This window comes from Ornithorhynchus anatinus, chromosome 13, assembly GCF_004115215.2.
Source record: "Ornithorhynchus anatinus isolate Pmale09 chromosome 13, mOrnAna1.pri.v4, whole genome shotgun sequence".
NCBI classification, from domain to species: Eukaryota; Metazoa; Chordata; class Mammalia; order Monotremata; family Ornithorhynchidae; genus Ornithorhynchus; species Ornithorhynchus anatinus.
The window spans coordinates 23,049,022-23,066,065 of record NC_041740.1 but is presented as its reverse complement, the minus strand read 5'-3'; the positions used below and the strand labels follow the sequence as shown (position 1 = coordinate 23,066,065).

Here is a 17,044-nt window from a genome sequence, read left to right as displayed (position 1 = left end):
TTGTCAGCCGGGTGACCTCGGGCGAGTCACTTCACTTCTCCGGGCCTCGGTTATCTCATCTGTCCAATGGGGATGAAGAGCGTGAGCCCCACGGGGGCCGACCGGGTTAGCTTTAGTTTAGAAGCAGCGTGGCTCGGTGGAAAGAAGCCGGGCTTGGGAGTCGGAGGTGGTGGGTTCGAATCCCGCCTCTGCCCCTGTCAGCCGGGCGAACCACTTCACTTCTCCGGGCCTCGGTGACCTCATCTGGAAAAGGGGGGGTGAAGGCTGCGAGCCCCACGGGGGACCACCTCATTCCCCCGGCGCTCAGAAACCCCTTCCGACGTTATCACGGACGGGGTCAAGATGGTGCCCTGAGGGCCGAGGGGCCGGCGGGAGGCGGCCCCTCAGGGCCTCCGAGCCACGTGACGGACGCGCGTGACGGGCCCCGCCGGCCCGGGCGCGCGCGCGCGCGGGAGGGCGGGTCCGCGTGGGGGAGGCCGCCGTCCTCACGGAGGGCGCGGCGGGGCTGCGGGAGCCGCTGCCGCCCGGTGGCCCGTCCCGTCCCGTCCCGTCCCGTCCCGTCCCGTCCCGTCCCGTCCCGTCCCGTCCTCCCCGCCGCCCCCGGCTGGGCGTCCCGCGCGCGCGCGCGCTCGCTCGCTCGGTCCGTGGCCCCGCCCCCCGTCTGCGCCTGCGCGTGTGGCGGGGGATGGCGGCGGTTTTGGAGCTGGTGCTGCGCGGGGAGGTGACGGCCGAGGCGGCGGTGCGCTGGCTGGCCCGACCCGACGCCGCCGCCGACGACCAGGTAACGGCGGCGCCCCCCTCGCTCCCTCGCTCCCTCGCTCCCTCGCTCCCGCCCTCCGTCGCCCCCCTCCATCCCGCGCCTCCCGGCCGCGCGTGTCTCCGCAGGGGGAGGCCCGGGAGTGCGGCCCGCTGCGCCCGCTCCGCCCGCTGCGCCCGGACTTCGTGCCCTTCCTGCTCAACTTCCTGCGGGACCAGAGCGGCCGCCTCCTGCCCACGGGGCCCCCGGCCCCCGCCAAGACCCCCGCCAAGGCCCCCGCCGCCCTCCCCGCCGCCGACCCCGCCCCGCCGCCGCGCCGCGGGGGCCGGAGGCGAGGCCCGGGGCCGGGGCCGGGCCGGGGCCGGGCAGGGAGCGCGCCGAGCCGGCCGCCTTGGGGGGCCCCGCCCTCGGCTCCCCCGCCCGGGCCCCCAACCTCGACAACCTGGAGGAGTTCCCGCCCGTGGGCTCCGCCCCCCCCGCCGCCCCGGGGTGAGTGCCCCGCCGGACATCGCACACACGCACACACCCGGGGGGCGGGGACGGGGCTTCTCCGGCCCCACTCTGGGGCGCCGACGTAATAAGGGGGCTGATGGCGGGGGGGGGGGGGGGGAGAACAGAGGGAGAGAGAAAGAGGGGAGAAGGGAGGAGAGGGAGAGGGAGAGAGAAAGAGGGGAGGAGGGAGAGAGAAGAGGGGAGGGAGAGAGAAAGAGAGGAGAAGGGGGAAGAGGGAGAGAGAAAGGGGAGAGGGAGAATGGAGGGAGAGAGAAAGAGGGGAGAGGGAGAATGGAGAGAGATAAGGGGAGAGGGAGAATAGAGGGAGAGAGAAAGAGGGGAGGGGGAGAGAGAAGGGGGGGAAGGAGAATAGAGGGAGAGAGGGAAAACAGGGGAGAGGGAGAATAGAGGGAGAGAGAAAGGGGAGTAGGGAGAAGGAGGGGAGAGGAAGAGAGAGAGGGAAGGAAAGGGGTGGGGGGGAAAGAGGAGACAAATGATGGCATTTGTTTAGCGCTCGCTCTGTGTCAAGTACCGTTCTGAGCGCTGGGGTAGATACAGGCCCATCAGGTTGTCCCACGGGGGGCCCACCGTTTGAATCCCCATCTGACAGATGAGGGGACCGAGGCCCAGAGAAGTGAAGCGGCTCGCCCGGTGTCACCCAGCGGACACGCGGCGGAGCCGGGATTAGAACCCACGTCCCCCGACTCCCAAGCCCGGGCTCTTTCCGCGGAGCCAGGCCGCTTCTCTCGGCTAGATGACTTTACTCCCCGTATTGCGGATGAGGGGACGGAGGGAGCTTAAGGGATTCGCCCACGGCCGGCGTGTGTCGGAGCTGGAGTTCGAGTCCGGGTCCTTCCGACCACCGGGCCCGGGCTCTCTCCCCGGGGCCCCGCTGCTCTCTGAGGAGCGAGTTCGAGGGCGGGGCGCGGGCCATGGGGCGGAGCGGGGACCGAGACGCCCGGCGGCGTCCGGTACCTCGGAGGCAGGGGGACGGGTAGGGGTCAGCGGAGGTGGGGACGACGGGGAGGGAGGCCCTGGGGACGTTCCCCGATACCCGAAGGAATCCCGTGGCCGCCCTCAGCAGGACGAAGCCGTCCCGCCGGATCAATCCTACACGAGTGAGCGTGGAGCGACCGCTCTCCAAGCCCAAGACCTGCTTCACCTCACCCCCCATCGGCCGGAGCCCCGGTCCCCAGCCTCCCGCTCGGAACACCGACGCCTGGGGGACCGGCTTCTCTCCGGGCTGCAGCAGCTTACAGGAGGAACGAGAGATGCTCAGGAAGGAGCGGTAAGGGCAGGGACGGCGCGGGGGGCTGGAGCGCAGTCTTCCCTGGGACGCGGTGGGGCCGCGGGACGCCGTGATGCCGGCCGTCCCCTCGTGAGGGCTCTACGGAGAACGGGGGCTCTGGGGGAGGTTGTCCGGCTCATCCCCCCCCCCCCCCCCAAATCCTCTCAGGTCTAAGCATCTGCAGCAGTCGCCCTCCCCCGCGGGCCCCGTGCCGGAACCCGGTCCCTCGGCCCCCAGCTGGACTGGGGGCGTCCCAGGAGAGCCCGCTGACCCTACCAGGGTTTCTGGCCGGCAGCAGCTGGAATTGGTAGCCCTGGTCTACTCGTCCTGCATCGCCGGTGAGGGAGGGAGAGCCCGTGCGTCCGTCCGGTGGCCGTGGAGCGGGCGGGGAATCGGAGTAGGGTCGGAGACTAAACGGTGATTCCGCCGGACGCTCCCCTCGCTTCAGAGAACCTGGTTCCCAGCCTGTTCTTGGAGCTGTTCTTCGTCCTGCAGCTACTCACCGCCCGAGGGATGGCGGAGGCTGAGGAGGAGAGACTAGACTCCAGACCCGGGGTTCCAGGTGAGCGGTAAAGCTGAGCTCTGCCGGGGTCCGTGCCTTGGTCGGGCAGCGCGGGTACGGCGGGAAGCGGCTCGGCCTGGTGGAAAAAGCCCGGGCCGGGGGGTCGGAAGGCCCCGGGTCCGAATCCCAGCCCCACTGCTCGTCTGCCGTGTGGCCTTGGGCAGGTCGCTTCGCTTCCCCGTCCCTCAGTCCGTCCCCCCCCCCCCCCCCCCCCCCCCCCGCCCCTGTAAAATGGGGGTTAAGGCTCTGAGCCGCACGTGGGACCGGGAGAGTGGATCTTCCCGGTGCTCGGCACGTAGCGGGCCCTTCGCTGGTGCTGTTAATTTTATTCTTATCGGTGGTGGTGTTACTCTGTGGAATACACGGTCCCAGCCCCGTGACCGTCTCCGGGGTTCTGGGGAAGAGGGAAAGCCTGAGGGGATGGGGAGCCGGCCTGAAATCTCCAGTCTTTCTCCGTAGGTGTCTTGGAGAGGCCGCTCTTCCAGAGTATCCACGACTGCGTGTTCTTTGCGGTGCAGGTCTTGGAGCACCAGTTCCAGTGAGTCCCTCCTCCGTGGCCTCCTGGGCCCTCTGCCCACCCACGCCCCTCAGGACGGGGCCCGGGGATGTCGGCTCACCCCCAGGAGGATTTAAACTAGCATTCGTCCCACGTCGGGGTCAGCGGTCCCCGCCTGCCCCGTGTTTGTGCCGTGAACGATACATCCCGATCCGGGCTCCCTGTCGGCTTCCGCTCTCCGTGACCCGTCCTTCGCCGCTGCCCGCCTCTCTGCCGCGCGCCCCCGCCCGACCCGCTCGCTCCGTTCGCTCTTCGGTTTACCATCCCAGCGCCGCCTCCCCGTTTCCCTTGCCCGGCCGCACGGGTCCGCACGGGATTTCTGGCGGGGTTCGGCTTCTAAACCCCGTAACTCTCCCTGGCCCACTCTGCTCTTCCAGGGTCCTTTCGTACCTGGACAAAGGGACGTTGAAGCTGCTGGCCGAGAACGAGCGGCTGCTCCACTTCTCCCCGGCTCTGCAGGGTCGACTTCAGGCCGCTTTTGAGGAAAGCACCGCCAAGGTAGTCCCGCTAGCCTTTACTTCCACATCCAGCCACGAAGATGGTGCCCTTTACTTGGGTGGGGGCCGCCGGCCGCCCTCTGGACGGTGCCCACCCGCCCCAGTTCGGATGGCTTCCGGCTCCTCCAGCCCCTGTTCCTTCTCTAGGTGTCTCTGCTGACGCCCCCCTCCGCCCACGCTGTCTCCTTTCAGCCGGAGACCGACAACCGAGCCAACTTTCCTAATGACCGGGCTTTCCACACCTTCAAGAAGCAGAGGTGACCGGGGAGGCGGGGTCGGGGTTCAGAGGGGTCAAACTGGAGGGGTAGATCAGCGTCCGAGTGTACGGACAGAACCCGAAAGGTCCCCGGCCGTATCCAAGCGCAGCCCTCGTAAGGGCAGGAGTGGAAGGAACCGGAAGCGTGACCGACAGGGTTCGCATCTTCACGGCCACGACGACCTGTATTAAGTGTGTACTCTGTGCTGAACTCCGGCGTGAGGTGTATGATAGTCCGGATCAGACACGGATGGGCTCGGAGGGAAGGAAATCGAACGCGGAGAGGTTTAGAGGCTTGCCCCCGAACGGGCAGAAGGCAGACGACGGAGCTTCGTGAAAACCCGGGTCCCTTTAACTCCCAGTTCTGCGTTCTTCCTGTTAGGCCGCGCTGCTTCCCCCAAAGAGTAGCAGTCAAATGAGAGAATTCTCTCTGGATGGCGCCCGGTCTATCCGTCCAGAGGGTATCGTGAGCCGCAGGGCGGTGAAATGTCCCGGTGGAGATGGCCCTGTCAGTAAGGAAGGGCGTGGGTTTGGAGGAAAAGATCAACGTGACCTAGGGCAGGGAGGCCGACTGTGTTCGGAGCGGTGCTTGGTGCTCAGTCGATCAAGATTGAGCGCCTGGGCGAGCACCACGCGGCAAAATTAGCAGAGGTGTTCCCTGCCCACAACGAGCTCACAGTCTATAGAGAATAAATTCTGGATGTCTTTAAAGTGGCGGTCCGTTGACTCAGAGCACGGGCTGCAGCGGAGGGTGTTAGGCGAAGGGTCGCGGTGGGTTCGGCTTGGTGCCAGCCGAGATGGCGCAGTTTTCCGAGTCGCTTATCGCCCGTTGGGAGGTTTCCCGCAGACAGGTGTGCGGCAGACCGGGGACTGATGGGGGCTGGGAGTTTTAGCATCTTGGGCTAGACGGGCTAGCCCCCCCCCTCACCTCTTGGGATGGAGGGGATGACGGGAGACCCGAGGCGGCCTGGAGCGGGCACGGTCTTTCAGAGGGTGGGCTCCGGGGAGCCCCTGTCCAAACTGGATGCGATCCCCGGCTTGTCTCTTCCCAGGGATGTGTTTTACGAGGTCCTTCGGGAGTGGGAGGACCGGCACGAAGAACCCGGCTGGGATTTCGAGAGAGGCCTGGGCAGCAGGATCAGGTAGGGGGCTCCTTCTCTCCTGGCGGGCCAGAAGGGCGAGGCGGTTGGACGACGAAGGGCTTTATTCTTTAGCCCTCAGAACCTCTCCCCACCCCCCGGTCACTCCCCAGATTCTTCCCTCACTGTCTCCCACTGGCCCCTTGCCCGCGTCTCCCGGAGGTGCCCTGGGGAGAGGGGAAGAGCTTGTGGTCAGAGTTTTGGGCCTGGCATCGCCCCGGTGAGGCGATGAGGTATAGGGTCAGTGGGTCACAGCGGCCGGGCCGGAGAGCCTCTTCCTCCCTCTGCTTTCGGGGGGCTTTCCAGTCCGTCGGGAGCCGCTTCGGGCCTCTCGGGTGCCAGGTTCTGCAACGGGGCTTCCCTCGCACCTTCTGGCTTAGTTGGAGGGGTCCGGAGGGGAGGTCTTAGCCTCTGGGGTCGGAGTGGATCTAAAGAGCCGGTCCGCGTTCCGAAAGTCTCCCCGCCTGCGTGTCTTCCCCTTCCACCCCCAATCCGTCGCCGTGGCTGGTGCTCAGTCAGAACTGCCCTTGACATTGCCCCCCGGAGGGCGGGAGCCTGCTCTCTTCCTTCCCTTCGTCGCTCATCGGCTTCTCTCCCCCTCCGTCCACCCCTCCGGTTGGCTCCGTAGGAGGAGTCGGCCACAGCCGTTGAGCAAAGATAGATTCGGTAACGGAGACCCTCCCCCTCTCCCCACCTCGCCTGTTCCACCTTCCCCCCGCTTCCTCTGTTCTTCCGCCCCCAGGACCATGATGATTCAACTCTCGGCCGCTTCCGGCCACAGCCACTTTGCTCGGCTCTTCCAGAAGCAGCTCCTGCAGGTGATGGCCGACCCGCCCCCCTGGGAGAGCGGCGGGACGCTAGAGAGGACCGGGTGACCGGAGAGGGAAGGGTCTGGGGGCGCGGGGAGGAGCAGCCCGGGAGTTGCGGGGGGCAGGAGCCGCGAGGGGTGGGGTGGGGAGCGGCCCGAGGCCCCGTGATCCGTCACCGACCCCCGCGCCCGCTCTCCTCCCCGGCCAGATGTGCCAGCGCCCGGGCGGGTCTGGGGGAACCGCCTGGGGCGAGGCACCCGACCCCGACGTGGTGAGCGTGCTGGGAGCCGACAAGCTGGGGCGACTGCGGCAACTGCAGGAGCGCCTGGTGGCCCCGCAGAGCGGGGGCGGGCCCTGCCCACCTCCCACCTTCCCTGGATGCCAGGCCTTTTTCCGGGACTTCATCTTGAGCTCGAGCAAGTGAGTGCCGCTCGGTGACGTGCAGGAGGAGCTCCTCCGGGACCGACGTCCACTGGGGCGCCCGGCTTCCTTCCCGTCCCCGCCTCTCCCCTCAAAGAAAGAGCAGAATGCCCCAGGGGGTCAGGGGAAGAGAGAGAGAGAGGACTCGAGCGCCCGAGGGACGCCGAAGGGACAGGCCCCGTCGGCCGTCTGAAGGTTAGGACGCCTCGGCCACTGGCTTTTAGTGCCCCGGAGGCCCTGGTGCAGACCGGCATCTCCTCCCTTCTGGTGGAGCAGGTGACGGGGCAGGGGAGTCGTCGGTAATACCCGAGGGCTGACCTCGTGCGGACCAGCGTGTTCAGCGCGCACGGTAGTGGCGAAGGCAATCCCGGCCCTCCAGGCGTTTACACCGGCTAGTGGGGGAGACGGGCACGGAACGATCTGCAGTCGGGCGGGACAGGAGCCCGGTGAAGGGGTACAAGGGGTGGAGCGAGCGCTTTAAGGGCGGAGTCTAGAAACGGGCAAGTGCCCCGCGGCGTCTTCCGATGACAGGAGGAGATTGGTTGGAGGAGTGGCGTTTCAGGAAGGCTTGGAGCGCGGCGGGACGGCCGTGGTCCGGTGGGTCTGAATGAGGAGAGAGGAGTTGGGCGCCGTCCTCCGCGCGGAGTCGCGTCCCTCGTGTGTCTCTCCTGTCGCTCGCGTGTTCTCTTCTCCCCGCGGGAACCGCTCTCCTCATTCCCCAGAGCCTTTCTCTCTCTCTCGGCAGCTTTCAGTTTAACCAGCACCTGGTGGACAGCCTGAGCCTGCAGATCCGAGAGCTCAATGACCTGCCCCTTCCCCACCCTGGGCCCACTGAGGAAGGGGAAGCGGACGTGGATCGGCAGGTGGGAGCAGCCCGGGGGCGGCGGGCGCGTCTGGCCGTCGCGCGGGGAGGGGGGGACGCGCCCCTCGGCCTCTGGGCCCGGGTTGCGCGGCCGCGGTTTCTCGAGTCCCTTCCTCTTGGCACCTCGGCAGGATGAACGGAGGCAGTTTGCCGCGGTGCTCCTCAGCTTGCGGCTCCTGGCCAAGTTTCTGGGCTTCGTGGTCTTCCTCCCCTACCGCGGTCCCGAACCGCCCCCAACCCGTGAGGTGCAGGATTCAGCCCTGGCCCTCAGGAGCCAGGTGAGCCGGCCGGGGGAGCGGGATGTGGAGAAGCGGCGGGGGGCCTGGCCCTTTAGCCCTGCCCCCTCGTCGGCTCTGTGAAGCCACTTTAGTTCGCCGGGCCTCAGTTCCCTCATCTGGAAAATGGGAGGGGGTGAGACCGGGAGCCCCCCCCGTGGGACAGGGACCGCGTTGGTCCGCTGCAGTGCCGAGCACACACCGAGCGGAGAGACGGACGGCCGGCGACTGGGTTGGAAGCAGCGGGGATCAGTGTGGGAAGAGCCCGGGCCTGGGAGGCAGAGGTCACGGGTTCCAATCCCGGCTCCGCCGTTTGTCGGCCGTGTGGCTGGGGGGCGCGTCGCTTCACTTCTCCGGGCCTCAGTTACCTCATCCGGAAAATGGGGGTGAAGACCGCGAGGCCCACGGGGGACAACCTGCTTACCTTGTATCTACCCTAGTGCTCAGCACGTAGTAAGCGCTCAACAAATACCGTAACTATTATTGTTCTCCGTTACCTCCTCCGGAAAACGGGGACTGAGGCCGAGAGCTCCACCGGGACAACCTGATCACCTTGTTTTCCTCCTCCCCAGCGCTTAGAACGGTGCTCGGCACACAGCGCTCAACAGATGCCGTTGTCATTATTATTATTAATAACGGGAGAGCGGGGTCATCGGCCCCGGTTCGGCGGCTGCCGTTCCTCTGGAGTACTTAGGAGCCGCGGCCCCGTTGCGCCGAGTCGGGGGTCTGCCGGTCCCTTACCCCCCCGGTCTTGATTGGGGACCCCCTCCCGCCTCTCCGCTAGACGCCACCAGCTCTGGACGTGCTGACGTTGCTGAGGCAGGGCCTGCGGACCCGCCGGGTGGTGCTGACGGTGCCCTGGCTGGCCGAGTTCCTTTCCCTGGCCGACCACGTCGCCCCCCTGCTGGATTATTACCGGACCGTCTTTGTCCTCCTGCTGCAGCTGCACCGGCAAGTTGGGTCTGGGCGCTCTGGGAAGGGTCGCTGGCCGGCCGGCCCGGCGGGAAATCGGCTCCCCTCCCCACCACTGCCCTGCTCCGGTCTCGGGAGTGGTCCGGGGCGGGGGGTCTTCGGCTGGCGGCCCTCCGCTTGGGCCGAGGCAGCGGATGGGCCTGGCTCTTCGCCCGGGATGCCCGGTGGGGCTTCCGAATCCTCAGTCCGCTGCCGGGCCCGCTCCCTCCTCGCCCTCCTTCCCTCTCCTCCGCCCCCCCCGTCGTCCCCCGAACCTCGCCCCGACGTAACCTCTCGCCACTTGCCCCCTTCCCACGTAGGCGCCTGATCCTGACAGAGGAGGCCGACGGGGAGATGAACGTCCTAAACAAGTTGCTGCTCCTTGCGGTGCTGGGCTGGCTCTTCCAGGTCGGGTCCGAGGTCACAGGAGGGAGGCCGGAGAGGGGACCGTGGCCGAGGAGCCGGGAGTCGGGCGGGGGGTCCGGGGGCGACCGGTTCTCCCGAGACGTGCGGGTGCGGCGGTTGCCGAGAGGGAGGTGGCGGAACCCCCGGGGCCTCGGGGAAGCCTGGACGGAAGAGCTGAGAGCGGCAGGGTGGCGTCTTCCCCTTCCCAGGTCCCCACGGTGCCGGAGGACTTGTTCTTCCTGGAGGAGGCCAGGCCACAGGCTGGGGAGTTGGACCCAGTGCCCTTAGGCCAAGGGCTGGTGAGCGGCGGGGCCCGGCCCAAGGAGTGGGGAGGGAGCTGAGCCCCAGGGAGGGCCTCGGGGGCCGGGGCACGTGACGTAGCGGGTGCCCCGCACCCCTGAGCCTCTCCGCTTTTGGTCCCAGGACACTATGCCCGTGGTTGATCAGCAGCTCCTCTACACCTGCTGCCCTTTCCTTGGTGAGTGTCCCGCCCCACCGTCTCACCGGGGCGAGCGGCGGCGCGCGGGGGTGAGGAGGATGGCATCTGTCCAGCCCTTACCGTGTGCCAGACGCTGTGCTAAGCGCCGGGGCGGCCCCGTGGGGCCCACGCGAGGCTCTCTCGCCCGTCCCTTCTCTGCGGGGCTTCTTGCTCCCACCCGGCTTTCTCCCCCGCTGCCTGAAGACCATGGCTCGCGTGGAGCTTCCCACCTCCCTCGGGTCCCCTTTCTCCGCCGGGCCGCCCCGGCTCCGGGGAGCTCGTGGGGTGGGGTGGGCCGGTGGGCCGGGACCCAGGGGTGGACGGCGACCTGGGAGCGCGTCCCCGCCGACCGGCCTCGTGTCTCCATCCCAGGGGAGCTCCGGAAGCTGCTGGCCTCTTGGGTGTCGGGCAGCGGTGGCTTCATGAGAAAAATCACCCCCACCACGGCTGAAAACCTGGGTTCTCAGCGCCCCCAGACCTACCAGGGAGTGCAGGTGACGGGGGCGCGGAGGCACACGGACCGGGGACGGGCGGGGAGAAGAGGCCCGGAGGGGATAGGTGCCTGACCTGCGTTCCCACCGCCCCCCCGCTTCTCTCCGCCTGCCCACAGGCCGAGCTGGCCCAGGCTTTCTTCCACAACCAACCGCCCTCCCTGCGGAGGACCGTGGAGTTTGTGGCCGAGAGGGTCGGATCCAATTGTGTCAAGCACATCAAGTGAGTGGCGGGGGGGGGGGGGGGGGGCGTGTGGCGGGCCGGCGGGCCGGGCTCCGGGCCTCCTGGGGGTGGGGGACGTTCTAAGGCGGGCGGCCCCTCTGCCCCCACGCCCCCCCGTTGCCTCACAGGGCCACGCTGGTGGCGGAGCTGGTGAGACGGGCGGAGTCGCTGCTGCAGAAGCAAGTGCAGGAGGCCGAAGACTCAGCCCGCCTGCTGGAAGTTGTGTGTGCCCAGCTGTGCCCCGAGGGGACGCGAGCTCTGGCCCTGGGGCGCAAGTAAGGGGCCGCTTCCCTCCCCCCTGCCGTCAGACAGTCCCCCCGGAGCCCTGTCGGCCTGCGAGCTCTGGGCCCGCGGACCCGGGTTTCTCCCAGCTGCCTCCGTCTCCTCCTCCTTCCCCGTCGCGTAGACTTAGAAGAAGAACCCTGAAGGCAGAGATTCAGGGTGTCAACGCAGGCGGAGCGTAGTCTGTCCGTCCTCTCTCGGCAGCCGCGAGGCTGACCGAAGGCCTTGGCGAGTGAGTGCTTTCAGATGGGAGGGCCTTTCCCCGAGAACGCCCCTCTCCGGCTCTCTCGGTCCACCAGCCCGAAATGGGGACCGGGCAGCTGTCTCGGGAGCTAGTCGGGGACTTCCGATCGCCGGCCGCCTCAAATCCCGCACCTGGGTGCCCGGAACCATCCCTCCCTCGTCTGCCCCCTCTCCAGGTTCTGTCGGCAGAAGGGTCCGCAGGCCATTCGGGTGTTGCTCCCGGAGGAGACCTCCGAAGCTGTACGTATGGAGCCCCGGAGCCCCGACCCCGCGTCGACCTGCCGGGCTGGGGGAGCCGAGGGCGGAAGGAGAGTGGAGGCCGGGTCACCCGTCTGTCACGCTGTGGGAAACTCCAGAAGGAAAAGACCGTGTTCCCCCAGGGTCCCTCTCCCCGACCTCCCCGCCTTCCCCAGGGGCCCCTCGTCCCTCTCCCCCCCTCCCCAGAGCCCCCGTCCCTACGGCCTCTTCCCCTGGCTCTGAGGCCCCACCTGTCTTAGGTCTTACACAGCGCGGAGGACATTGCGGCGGAACTGGCGACAGAGAAAGCCTGCGCCTGGCTGTCGGCCAACGTCACAGGTAGAGGGCCCGAGGCTCAGGAGAGCGGCGGTGAAATCCGGGGACGTAGATGGGTTATGGTTCCTTGGGAAGCTAAGGAAGAATCAGGAGGGAGGGACTTGTGGTCAGTCACCAGGACAGCTCCGGTGACCCGACCTTTCCCCTCTCCCCGGCCCTCCTCTCTCTCCTTCCCGCTCCGTCTCCCCTCCTTGCAGCGTTGATTCGCAGGGAGGTGAAGGCTGCCGTAGGCCGGATGCTGAGAGCCCAGAGCCAAACGGTGGCCACCCAGAGAGAGCAGAGGGGCTGCTCCTGCACTTGTGAGCACCGTGCTCCCCTCCCCTCCCACCTCATCTCCGAGATCAAAGTACACGGCTTTCCCCCCCCCTCGTCCCCGCAGCTTCCCCCCGCCCCCCACCCCGTCAACCCCGGCGCCTCCCTGTTACCTCCTGCTACTGGGCTCCCGTTCCTCCTTCCCCTAGATTCTCCCAGTTTTCCTTCCCTTGCGGTTAGGGGCAGGGAACGGCGGGGGAGTGAACGATCCCTCCCTGAACCCCTAATCCCCGTCGGTGGCAGGGGCCCCCCTCGGTTTGGTCAGCGCCTTCTTGGGCTGGAGTTCCCCCGGCGGTCGATTCCTTTCCGTTGGCGGTAGACTTTGGAGATCCCCACCGGTCCCAAGAAGTCAACTTGGTTCCAGGTGCCTCCCGGGGCCCAGACCTCGTTGGTGGGCACATGAGACCCCCCACAGAACAGAAATCCAAGCCCCTCAGTTGCTCAGAATTGCCCCAGACCTCCGTGGCACCTGGGCTGTGGAAGACCCAGGCCCGCCGTCGACCTTATGGGGCCCCGGACAATCCCGCTGCCCTTCGCCCATCCCTCAGCGGAGTTGGTGGGCACTCGGGGTGGTTCTGGACCCCAGGGAATAGAAGATCAGACCAGCCTGCCGTAGTGAGAGGTGGGCGCGTCACCGGCGCGGGGCTGTGTTCTCGGAGTTGCTGCCCGAGAAGACTTAGTCGCATTCTGCCAGTCGGGCGTGGGTAACCTAGCCTGGGAAAGAGACTGTAGAGGAGGCTTGTGAAGAGAAGGTCTGATGCCAAGCAGGGAGAGGCCCTAGATTTTTGGAGCAACGGATTGGGAATCCAAAATGTTCCCCGTGGCTAACGGGTGCATCGATCTGAATCGGCGTTTAACGCCGTTAAAAAGGGTCGGTCAGCGGCTTCAAGCTGGGCGGGAATTCAGCCAGGTAGCACCCGGTGAGGAGTGGGCTGAACCTAAGGCTCGCCTCCCGTTCAGCTTCACTCACCGTGGGAGGGAATTCTTCCGGAGGTGCCGAAACCCCGGAGACTCGAGGGAGGAGAGCAGAGGAAGCCAGCGGGTCTCCCCCGCCCCGTCGTTCCCAGGACCGATCGCTCTCCCTCCCACCCTGTCCTCCGAGGGGTGTGAGCGCTTTCGACGCTTCCGGGGGGAGTCTCCTCCTGCCGACTCTTAGGAAGCCCTAGGGATCCGCCGGGGCAGGAGGGACACCTCCAGGGCCGAGGGCGGGAAGGTTTCCGGTGACCTCTTTCCCGCCAGCCCCAGGGTGTCAGAGAGTTGCGCACGGGCTTCAGACCTGGGTTCTGGGCCTCCCCCGGGGGCCCGTAAGAACCAGCATTTCTAGCTCGCTTCCCGTGGGGAAGCGGAGCGGCTCCAGAGGTCAGCAGTCGGTGGCGTTTCTTCAGCGCTTACTGCGTAGAGCACTGCATTGGGCACTTGGGAGAGTCCAGCGTAAGAGAGTCGGAAGATTAGTTGCGTTTAAGGGTAATGGGTTAAAGCTCGGGGATCTGGAGGGGGGAGAAGGTGGAGCGGTGGCGGAGTCAAGTTCCATCCTCCCCTCGGAGCAGGAGCAGCTGGATTTAGCAGCAGCGAGGGAAGGATTTAGCTTGCGCCTGGCAGAGTTTCGAGCTAGGAAGAGGTTGCCGTGGGGGAGGCGATCTCCGTCTTCCCTGGAGAAGTTGGTAACAGCCAGAGGGACCCAGGCGCACCTCATTTGGAGGAGGTGACGTTCTTCCCCCTGGACTCACCCTAATCCCTCAACTCCCTTGGTTCTCCCCCTCTCCCCCTTGCTTCTTGAACACGTGCTCGACTCGGGCCTATCCCCCGCCCCGGGCCAAAGCCATTGGGAGAGTCATGGGGCCTTTCCCTGGGCCTCGGGCGCTCCCTCCCTCGCTGAAACGGGCTCCTCTCTCCCTTCAGGATGTGCTCTCTCTGGCTGTAGGACCCCGAGATCCGGGGGAAGAGATTTCCTTAAATCATCTGGACGGACTCCTGGGACAGCTGGGCCGGGCTCTGCGGTGCCGCCAGGTGAGGGGGGTTGACGTCCCGTGGCCACTGGACGCAGCCGTCTCGCGTCCGGGGCTCTGTGCCGGCCACTCAGCCGACCGACCGGGTATCGAAGGAGCCGGTGGTGAAACCCAGGTTCTTGGCTCTCTCCCCAGTTCCTGTGCCCCACCTCTGAACAGCAGCTGGCCAGGTGCTCCGTGGAGTTGGCCTCGTTCCTTGGTAAGCCCCCGGTTTGCTCAGCGGCGTCCCCAGACCGGCCCCTGTCCCGTCGCTCCTAGGCCCATCCCGCCCTGTCCTCCAGGGGACGTACGCCCTTTCCACCTCTCTCGTGATGATGGGACAGGTCGCGTCCCGCTGGCCCGTGAGAAGCCCTGGGGATCTGGTGGGGGCCGGAGGGACGTCCGCGGGGCCGGGAGCATCCCCCCTGTACAGCCGGACACCTTCGGTCTGTCCCCAGTCGCTTTCCGTATCCCAACCCGGCCGAGAATGGATGTGGGAGGCTCCCGGAGACTTCTACAGAGGCTGCTCGTCTTGTGGAGCGAGGACTTCCGGGTGCCCGTCCCCCTGCAGTCGCTGCTCAGCTCGAGAAGCGTAGGGCTCCTCGTGGAGCCACAGCCCCGACAGGTAAGTCAGATCTCCGAACCGAGGGGTGCGAGAACCGGGCGGGGCCTTCCCCCGCCGCTCTCTTCCCCGAACTGCATTCGTCTTGGCAGTCCCCTGGAATTCAGTCCCGGAACGGGCTCTCACCCTGCCGGGTCTCAAACACCGTCGTCTTCTCTCGTCCCCAGAAGGTGACCCGGCTGGTGACCTTGACGATCCTTCACCCCGAGCTTTAGCAGCTCTGGAGCCTAGGTTCCTCTGCAATAACAATAACAACACTCGTTAAGCGCGTACCGCGTGCCGAGCACCGGGGTGGAGTCAAGCTGGACACAGTCCCCGCCCCATATAGGGCTCACGTTCTTAAGCCCCACTTAGATGAGGTAACCGAAGCCCAGAGAAGTTGTGAGTTGCCCAAGGTCCCGCGGCAGACCGGCGGAGCCGGGTTTAGAACCCGGCTCCTTCCGACCCCCGGGCCTGTGCTCTACCCGCTAAGGCCCGCTGCTCCTCTCTGCAGTGGGACTCGCTCCTGTTCCTGCTCCGGGAGCTGGTGGATCAGGGCCTAATGGGAAGGAAAGAAGTAGAGATCTGCCTGAGCGACCTCCACAAGACCCCCTGGCCTCGGGTGAGGAATCCCGGCCCCTTCCCTACTGAGGTGGGAATTCGGGGGTTGACGTCGGGCCCGTCGCCCCCGTGCCCTGGGCTCAGCCTGTTCTCCCCGGGCTCCCCTCTTCGGGGTAGGTGGTGAGAGCTGAGGTCCCATCTGGGAGCCAGCGAGCCCCGGGACGGGGGGTGGTTACGTCGGGGAGCCGAGGCTCGAGGAGGATGCGAGCGGGAGGAGGGTTCCCGCCGTCGGGGAAATTTTCGTGTCGGAGTCCCCGATCCTCTCCACTATCCTTGCGCTCTCCCTCACCCCAGGACTTCTCCGAGGAGCTGGCCAAGCTGTGCTGCCTGTTCCTGGCCGAACCTCCTGCCCCGGGACCGCGGCTGAGGACTTGTGAACTGGTGGCGTCCCCTCAGGGGACGGTGCTGGCCCAGAGTTAGAGCCGGCTGCCGGCTCTGCCCCGAGCCCATTTCCAGAGCTCCGAGCCCGGCCTCTTGTCCCCGACTGGGAGGAGGGAGGCCGGGCCCCGCGCCGGCCCCCGAAGGAGCCGCCAGACCGGCGCCGCTGCGGGGGGACGGCTCTCCCGGTTCTGGTGACCCTCCCGGCGGTCGGGTCTCTCGTCTCAGACGGGGGAGTGTCCACGGGTGCTCGGTCCCTTCCTCCGAATCGCAAGCCGTGCAATAGAGAGGATCCGTTTCAAGACGGGGCCGGCGAGGGTGCGTCGCCGTCCGCCGAGGGAGAGGACGGAGCTGCCTTTATTCCCCTGGCTCCTTTTTTTAACGGAAGCGCAAGGGAGGCGGGGTGGGAGGGACGTCAGCTGGTGACTCCGCGTTAGGCCGATGATCTGAAGGGGACCAGCCCGCTGCCCTCCAGGGTCACCCGCGGATATCGTGTTTTTAGCAAATGGGGAGAGACGATAGTCTTCCTGCTCGTTTTTAATGGAGAATGGAGAGGGCTAAATCCAGCTCTCTGGGAGGCCCGTCTGTCCTTCCAGCTGGAACTGGGCCAGTTTTTCCTGGCTCAGGGGAAACCATGCCTCCCCACCCTGCCAACCAGTTGCAAGGAGCTCGGGACGGGCCGTTATCCCCGCCTGGAGCCGAAGCCAGAGCCGTCCTGGCCCTGGAACTCTGAAGAGGAGCATCCTGGATTGGATGGGGCCGTGGGAACTTATTTTTTTTTAAATAAAATACCTGTTTGCCAAGGACCTGCTGTGTGGGATCGTCGTTTCTGGGGCAGAGGTTTCCTCGGAGCCTGGTTGAGGAATGGTACCTTCCTCAGCCCCTGACCCGGAAAGCCGCCCGCTTTGTCCTTGCCCTTCGGAGCTCTGCAGGGGAGAGTCTTCGAGCAGGAAACACCCCACTTCCTGGGCCCGGCCTCTGAGCGGGCGAGAACCTGTCACTCTTACGTCTGGGGCTCGCTCTGGCAGAGGGGTTTTCCTTTAGCAAGGGGACCCGAAGGGAGTCCCTTGCTTGGCCTGAGGGAGAAGGGGGTCGGCTCGGGCCCCGGGGCGAGGCGGCCGTAGCTCCGGCGTTGGTCTCTCCGGCTCCCGGCCCCGTTCCCTGATTCTGCCTGCTTCTTCCTAGTCCCTGAACCCAGTGGGGGTATATTGTTCTTTCAGGGAGTCCCAGTCCCAAGGCAAGAGGGAAAGTGTCCAACCCCGGACTTGTCGGGTGAGAAGAGGAGCTGGAGGGCACGGGTGAGAGACGGTGAGCCCCCGGGCCACGAGGGAATGAAGTCAGGAGCGTGGGCTGGATCCCCACAGCCCAGTGACTAAGCCACCCGCAAGGGCGAACGGACGATTTAACTTGCAGCGGGTAAGCCGCTGGGTGGGGCTGAGCTCCTGGTGCGAGGCCGAGCCGGGAGCAGCGGCGGGGAAGGGGCGTGAGCATCTCCTTGGCACAGGCGTGGGCGGGTCCCAAGCCAGCGTCGATGGCCGAGGCAGGCCCCACTCGGCTCCAGAAGGGAAGTCGGTCGAGAACGGACGCG

The 17,044-nt window shown here is 66.7% G+C and overlaps 1 protein-coding gene across 1 annotated transcript; it reads left to right on the top strand.

Moving 5' to 3' along the window:
* Positions 1 to 685: 685 nt before the first annotated feature.
* On the top strand, positions 686 to 16,262 carry CDAN1 (codanin 1). Its single transcript, XM_039913846.1, has 29 exons — positions 686 to 781; positions 886 to 1,088; positions 1,127 to 1,246; positions 2,331 to 2,537; positions 2,706 to 2,875; positions 2,986 to 3,099; positions 3,559 to 3,637; positions 4,033 to 4,153; positions 4,300 to 4,409; positions 5,461 to 5,550; positions 6,290 to 6,365; positions 6,565 to 6,776; positions 7,522 to 7,639; positions 7,770 to 7,916; positions 8,698 to 8,864; positions 9,185 to 9,272; positions 9,479 to 9,568; positions 9,693 to 9,747; positions 10,120 to 10,241; positions 10,358 to 10,461; positions 10,590 to 10,736; positions 11,163 to 11,226; positions 11,484 to 11,562; positions 11,757 to 11,905; positions 13,771 to 13,878; positions 14,013 to 14,076; positions 14,315 to 14,481; positions 14,972 to 15,079; positions 15,373 to 16,262. Exons 1-29 carry the CDS (start codon positions 686 to 688, stop codon positions 15,496 to 15,498), a joined length of 3,501 nt encoding a protein of 1,166 aa, XP_039769780.1. The 3' UTR covers positions 15,499 to 16,262.
* Positions 16,263 to 17,044: the final 782 nt, after the last annotated feature.

Coding starts and splice junctions, on each gene's coding strand:
- CDAN1 (XM_039913846.1), top strand. CDS start 686: ATGGCGGCGGTTTTGGAGCTGGTGCTGCGCGGGGAGGTGACGGCCGAG. Junction 9,748..10,119: donor CACCTGCTGCCCTTTCCTTG/GTGAGTGTCCCG, acceptor TCTCCATCCCAG/GGGAGCTCCGGAAGCTGCTG. Junction 10,242..10,357: donor AGACCTACCAGGGAGTGCAG/GTGACGGGGGCG, acceptor GCCTGCCCACAG/GCCGAGCTGGCCCAGGCTTT.